At 47.8% G+C, this 7,541-nt stretch overlaps 1 protein-coding gene across 1 annotated transcript in view; it reads right to left on the reverse strand.

Moving 5' to 3' along the window:
* Positions 1-2,147: 2,147 nt before the first annotated feature.
* The window catches only part of CAMTA1 (calmodulin binding transcription activator 1), a gene marked incomplete at its 5' end in the record, with an annotated part of 21,055 nt that continues 15,661 nt past the window's right edge, over positions 2,148-7,541 (reverse strand). The window contains one exon of the mRNA XM_010183843.1: positions 2,148-3,569. Coding sequence (XP_010182145.1) covers positions 3,537-3,569 — 33 coding nt within the window. The remainder of the gene's footprint in view (positions 3,570-7,541) is intronic.

Consider the following 7,541-nt stretch of genomic DNA (forward strand, 5'->3'; position numbering starts at 1 on the left):
TGAATTCACAGGGTTTAGCATTCTGCTGCTAAACGTGTGTGGCTTCTCAAGAGAGAGAGTACAAGAAACACATTCTTTTCATGGTTCCTTACAGTGACCAAAGGACCACGTCCCCCTTTTAAACCAGGATGGGAGAGAGCTGTTTAAAAGAAGGCGCACACTTTGTATGGGGAAATTTTCTTTGTTTTTAATTTACAGCAGAAAGAATATAAAGCATTCAGAAAACATTTTCCATATTTTAAGGGCAATTCAAAACATTTTGCATGGTTCCAGCAGCTGAGTTCTTCAACAGATCCATTGATTCAGTGATGCTTTACATGCACGGTTACAAAAATAAAACTTACAAAAGAGAAGACATCTATACTAGTTTTACATGCAAGTCTTGGGGACCCCCCATTGGGCACCAGCTATTGTGTGGAACTGCCATAAGCGTGCAACCAGAGAGGGGGTTCATGTTATATTCTGTATTTCTTTCACACAGTATTACTGCTGTCGAATGTGTTTCACAAAGGAGCAACGCCAGTACCGGAAGACAGAAGCTCTGGCTCCTGGCACTTGGGAATTTGAACTTTCCCGGAAAGCTGCCCTTACTTCTCTTCCGTGAAACCTCAGTCCCACAGCCACGAGGAGGGCGAGCAGCACCGTGGGAGCTGCCCGGGACACACAGGGGTAATGGCCCGACACAACAAAGCACTCGGTGGGGCGCCCGGCCGGCAGCGCGCCAGCAGCTCTGCTCGCCCGCAGAACTGCCCGCGCGCCGGCAGCCAGGCACGCCGGCTCCGCTGGCTGAAGCAGGATCGAGGTCGGTAGGTACACCACCAGGCCCATGGATCTGGAAGAGTAATGTGAAATAGCTCTGTATAGTACTGACTCGGTTTCTGCAAGGACAGGGAGTTGAAACGCTTCCACTGAGGTCACTACTCTTGTTAGGAAAAGGTCGATTCTATATTGTCACGTATTGGTTAATGGGAGTAACATTTCGGTTTCAAAACGTCAGCGTTCTTCCAGTATTAATACAGAGCATTTCCAATTCATCCCAAAGGAGATTCTTCGGCGTCTCCCGTTCCGCTTTTGCGTGAGAGGAAAATTTAACGGTAAGGTCCCAATTCCATCCAGTAATGGAGGCTATGAGGCTGCCCACGGGCACCGTGAGCGCCCGGCCGCTCGTTTGTCTGTTTTTCCCTTTTTTTTTGTTTTTTAAATTGAATCAGGTCATAAAGCAGCAGTTCAGAAATGTACAAGAGAATTCTGGTAATGAGCTATAGCACATCTACTGTAATTCAATGCTGGCAGTGAAAAGAAGTAATTAAAAACAGGTACAATTATAGAAAAGGCACCAAGAGCACTGACCCCAGTTTTTTGCCACAATCTTTGTTTCTACTCTTCTTTTAAAGACACCAGTTTAAAAGCTTCTTATGTGTGAATATTTTTAGGCTTCACAACAAGCCTTGCGGTTGAACATTGCGGTTGGTGGCCGGGATCAAGCAAGAACGACAATTCCAGAACTCACAATCCCAAGCTGACACCGGTCCCTTCAGACGCCAAGCGGCCGCGGGAGCAGCCCCTGGCCGGTGCCGCCAGCTCCTGCCCTACATTCTGTGCAGCCAGGACCAGAGCTGGCCCCGCTGCGGAGAACTGGTGACGGTTTCCAATAGTAGTTCAATTTAAAAACACCTAATTTCTTTGGCTCCTCACTATGTGGAAATAGCAATATACCATGACACCCCTACAAGATCAGTTTGCATCTTTTTTTAAGTTTTACTTAGTTTTTTAAAATTTTTTGTGCAATTTTTATTACATTTTCTGACTTCCAGCAGGAGATATGAAAATGTGAAACGTATTTTCTACTTTCGAACTATTTCTTTTTTTTTTTTTTTTCATTTTATGTTCATTCTAAGTGTTCTTTATTGGAGTGAGTGTATGGTGTTAAGCTAGATACGGTTTTTGTACTCTTATGATTATCTGCTTTGCAAAAGTAACTTAATTTCTTTAAGCGATATCAGCATTCACATTACTTGGCACCATTGGCAAAATAAAAAAAAGAGAAGACGGGGGAAAAAGAAAGGAGGAAGGAATAAATAAATTAAACCGAACCGAACTCCTGGTAGCCAAAATCAAATGTAAACATATCCTTTTTTTTTTTTTCCTTTTTTTTTTAAAGTAATGTTGCTCTGCCTTTTTTTCCTAAGTCTAAATACAGTAGCTCTTTTTTGCCATTTAGTCATGCTTTAGCAAAAATGTTCTTCTAAAGAACATTTAAAATAAAGTTTCTTATAGTGAAATAAAGTTTTTGTTTCATTTTACAGACCATAGCCACTAATGCTTTGCTTTGTTCATTTCTTTTTCTTGAGTTCATGCACATATCTCTTTGTTTTAGTATATACAATATGTACAAACAATACATCCACACTCTTCTCGTTCATTCAGACAAAACTATACAAATAATAATTTTATCTTGCCAAGTTATTGACCCTTTGTGAATAAAATATTTAGTAATTAATCAATATATTCCCTTTCAAATATTTTTCTCATTTTCCATTTCTACCTTCTATATATACAGAAACTGCCCAGATTTTGATGAAGTAGCCAAAATAAGAAATTTACTGGCCAGAATGCAGCACCACTCTGATCTTTAGGTGGTATAAAATGTCCAGGCAACGTATGGACGTGACTCTGCAAAACGACAAGAGGTTTGACAAGCACTTAAGATAAAAAGCTACGTGTTTTACAAGCTATTTTAAGAACTTAATTAAAATCATAGTACGTGAAGGTAAGGCTAGAAAATAAAGTGCTGAATATGAGAGAAAGTACGTGACAGTTGATATGTTTGCAGGTTCTAGTAAAAATACCAAAAAAACCGCTTAAAACTGGCTGTAGCCGCTCCCTCCGTTCCTCAAGCGTTACCCGTTTATCTCGCACACCAACCCCTCCTGTCCGTTCCCACCGGATGTATTAAAAACCTGCAGATTTAAAAAGTTGCATTAAGTGTGCTGTAGAGATTTAAATAAACACAAAGGACAGAAGTGCGAAGGAAATGAGGATGCATGGACCCCGTAACGATGCTCTGAGCTAAGCCCCTCACCGAGACTCACAGCTTCAGTTCTTGGAGATGACCGACAGTGCAGGAACAGCATTCTCGTGTTGCTTGTGCATTCCCACCTTTTCTTAACAAGATTTTTGGTATAATATTTGTACAGTTCCACATGTTGTTTAATACAGCCCTATATGAAAAGGATAATTAATCGCTTCTTCCTTCCGGAGAATGAAGCAACTCGCAATTTCCTCCTGGTGTCTTTTGTTTTCCCCATGATCCAACAGAAGATTGAGTTCCAAGATGTCTTGCTGAACAAATTAAAAGTTGTCCATGAAAGTGCAAATGCAATGACCAAAACATTACTGTTAAAATCCTGCAGCTGGCATTTCCAGACCTGCAGTGGGTATTTTTGTTGTTGTTGTTGCATGTCTCTGCTAAAAACAGAAAATGAAAACAGTCTGAAAAGCAATGTCACATTGCTACGGGATGCTGCTGCGTATCTTCAAGTTCCTTGGCCTTTTTCAATTCTTTCACTCTGAAAAAACAAAGAGGAGCTATATAACACTTCTATCGCAAATCTCTTTCAGACAAAACCCAAAGCGACTCCTCGCCCTGACCGCCCTCGCCAGCTCCCGGCGGCGCGACGGGAGGGCGCAGCGCTCCCGACACCGTGCACAGCTGGAAGCGCAAGAAGGGGCCACCGGAAACCGAGTCAAAGCACATCTGGAGAGACGCCTGTCTCCAGCTGCTGGTGTTCCTGGTGTCTGTAACTACGGCTGGACTCCCTTCTGCGCTGGCCGTTTAACGGGTTGTGGTTTGGTGGGACTGCTGTCTGTCAGTGCATTTTGTGGCTGCCTGCTATCCCAGCTGTTCTGGGCAAAGGGGCTTTTCGGTGTCGACCTCTTTACACCTCGCTGACGCGGCCACAACGCGACGTCGTGCCCAGCGCAGCGGAGTCGGTCAGCGATGCTTAACGCAGGAAGCCTGATGTTGGTACAGAATCTCGCATAAGAAAGCGTTCATATGCGAGCAGAAGGAGCGGCTATGGGTGTGGAAAAGGTCATTTACTTCACGCTTACTCCAGCTGCCAGCGGCTGCGCTTTCTGGCGTGGCGGGGGTGGCAGGCTCATGTGTTTCCCAGCCAGCAGCAGAGGGCACTGCGTGCCAAGGGAGATGAACCCAGAGCGTGGCAGAGCCGCTCGCCCTCGGCACGGGCTGATGCTTCAGCTCTTTACAAGGCATGTGATACGTTACCTCCTCTAGCACTTGTCAGCATAAGAACTAAACCATCACTGAAAGCTGAAATAATTAAGAATCACATTAAAAAGATGAGGAGAGGGGAATCACTGCAATCCCATCAAATAGAGCAGAATCCTGCCTCGGTGCTGGAGCAGCAGCAACCCCTGGGCTGAGAACGGCCCAGCCAAGGAGCCAGAGCAAACCCACGGGACCCCCTCCTGCCCTGCACTCGCAGCGGGCGCCAGCTGAGCCCGGGGCAGCTCGGCTCTGCCTCCTCCTGCAGGGAGCTCCTCTGCATCAGCGCAAGAGGAGCGGAGCACGGCCTAATCCAGGTGGTTTAGCAAAGCACGTGCATGCCCAAGTGATGCAGCCAAAATTGAATGGACAAACAACGCAGGTATGGCATAAAGAACTGTCAGAGCTGCAAGTCTGTGTGACAGAATCCAACTAAAGTGGAGGAATTTAACAAAGCCTAAGTAAAGAGAGGTAGTAAAAGATGCTGGGAGAGCTAAGCAGCAGCAATGCCAGTTTGTAGCTTCTGCACATGGACTTCCACTCACACATCCTCTTTTGGCTCTTGCCCCAGCCTGCTACTGTAAGGATACGATGAAGGCTATAAAGGGACCTCTATAAATACACCTCCATCCCACTGTCTCATCGAGTCCTTTTTCTGCACTTACTATTACTGAGAATTACAGCCAAAAGGGAGCTGGCTGCCTGCAACTCCTTGTTCTAGCTGACTCAAAGCCCTAGCACTCAAAGGCATCTCTTTATTTGTGAAACTGGGGGAAACAGGAGTCAATGAATAAACCACACTAACGAGTATGCAGGTCAGACCTTTGCTCATTACCTTAACTCCACTCAACTGTTTTTAGAATCTCATGTATGGAAAGACAGAGGGCTCTGCTAGTCCAAATGCATGTGCTGGTTTTGGAGCCCGCAGACCTGCATCCCAGGGGCCGCAGCGTGCCCCTCACGCCGCAGCCGGGCAGAGCGGTGCCAGCGGGCAGCTCCGGATGCCACCAGCGCTCTGACCACGGGCTGAGGAGGGGCAAGGCCGCAACCTCCACGGCTGCCCAGCTCCCACGGGGCAGTGCTGCGCTGAGCCCAAACGCCTGCTGCAGCGGGGGCACCGAGACGTCCGCGGGGCAGCTCTGCTCTGTGTGTCTGCAAGGCCCTGCTGCCATCGGGGAGCAGAGGCTCTGCCCGGCCCGGCACGCGGCCACGCGCTGCGGTGCTACGTGCTGGGCCAGGCCAGATCAGCTCTTCCTTGTAGGAAACACTGGAGGACTGCTGCAGTAAACTGAAACTGCTCACAAACTACCGACCGACTGTCTTCAGTATAGGTAGTTTTCTTTTCTTGCAGAAGAAAAACAGCCTCTGCCTTGAAATGATTACTAATATTTCTATTACTGTACCGCTTAGAAGCAGAAGGTGAGCCAAGATCACTGCTGTGCAATAGAACTGTGGTGTGCCTCTGTGCACGGGGCAACTTTTAAGGCTTAGATTAACTATGTTCAAGATACCATCTATTAACACACGATCTGCAGTGCAACTTCCAAGTGTTTTCTGTTGCACTTCAGTACTGCAATGTAAAATTAACCTGTTATTACAGATCTCTTGCTGAGAACATGCACGTTAGATAAGCTGGTGGCTCTTTCGCTGAGACATGCTATACCTTAGTTTAGGACTTCAACATGCAAGGACTACACTAACGAAGCACTTTTGCTGGAAGAATGCAAGACATGCGTTGCTGCAAACTTCAACCTACAGCATGCAACATCTGTACTGGTGCAGTCCTATTGGATCCGTTTAACTGGAACACATGCCAATGAGTTAATTACTGCCAATGGGAGTTAATTACTGCAGCACTCGACACTTGCACTAGTACAGATCCTGTTCAGAAATACGCAACACGTTCCTTGGTCAAGGGAACCTTTCGTCAGTTTACAGATCTCCAGGCTTATAGAAATGGAGCAAGTGCAATGATAATTACTGCTTAAAACCAGAAGTGTCCCTACAACCAAGTCACAGACTTTGAGATCTGCCATGGCTACGCCACTGAAAGATCCTGTTTGGCACTAACGGCTTCACACAAACCCCATGTTCCGCAGCACTGCGAACTCCAGCTCCGAGGCACCAGGTGCTACAAGTCCCCAAGATGCACAGGGCAGCGCCCGCAGCTACGCAGACCTGCGCCAACCCCTCCTCCTGCGGAGCCGAGCGGCACTGGAGGCCAGGGCCCTCCTCCCCTTCCCCATGGCCCCGCTCGGCCGCAGGAGCCGGCGCCGGGCTGAAACCCCTGCAGCTGCTGCCAAAACTGAGCAGAGCCATGGCCGGGCCAGGGCAGGGGAAGCACTGGGGGGTGCGAGTGCCCCGCTGCTTCCCCACACCTGGGCCCAAGTGCCAGAACCAGCGAACGCAGGGAGCCGGATACCGGACCAAGGTAATCCACCTACTCTGCTATTTAAAATGACTGCTCTTAAACAAGCCTCTGAATTGCTTTATCAAGAGAACCTGAAACTGCTTGCAGCCTCTCAATTTTCGAATGTAGTTAAAAATACAGTTTGACCAGGGAAGAATTTTGGACAAATTAGGACCCTTGAAAATAGAAATCCACTGAGTAAGTGCTGCTAGGACAGCTTTTAAATGAACAACATAGCGCTGCCTTCACACTGGAGGGCAATCTTCTTTGGTTCATATTTTTCCACTCAATTTCAGGCAGGGGCAGAGGGCCAAAGTGTAACATTGGCAGTTACAAGCATTAGTAGGAAAAAGGACGCTACTGGGATTTATGGAATGGTACAGCAAGGAAGGACGCTCTCACAGAAGATGTTTCAACCCAGTTTGGTGGACTTACAGTGAAAGCTTTTCTTATTTTCCAAAAAAGAGAAAACCTGGGGGTGCTGGGAGCGAGGAACACCAGCGGGCACCCGCCGACGGGCGGCGCAGGAGCCTCTGCAGGGGGCTCCGGTTTGGGGCGCGCTCTGGAGGCGCCTCCTGCGGGGAGCGGAGGCGAGGGCAGCTCCAGTGACCGCGGCTGCAGCCAGAGCACGGACTGCGAGTCTGGATTTGCACTGACAAAGCCCTCAACGAAAACCTCCTCCGATCACATCTCCTCTACTCAGTGAGTGCCTCCAAGGTACAAAGTCTTTCCCTCAGCAACGGCCGGAGAGCGGATGGGCAGGAAAAGCACGTGCAGTAGAGATGGCTGCTGGTACGGTGTCTGAATCGCAGCCGTGGGGGTGACGCACCGAAAGGGGGAAGA

This window comes from Mesitornis unicolor, unplaced genomic scaffold (genome assembly GCF_000695765.1).
Source record: "Mesitornis unicolor isolate BGI_N332 unplaced genomic scaffold, ASM69576v1 scaffold31654, whole genome shotgun sequence".
NCBI classification, from domain to species: Eukaryota; Metazoa; Chordata; class Aves; order Mesitornithiformes; family Mesitornithidae; genus Mesitornis; species Mesitornis unicolor.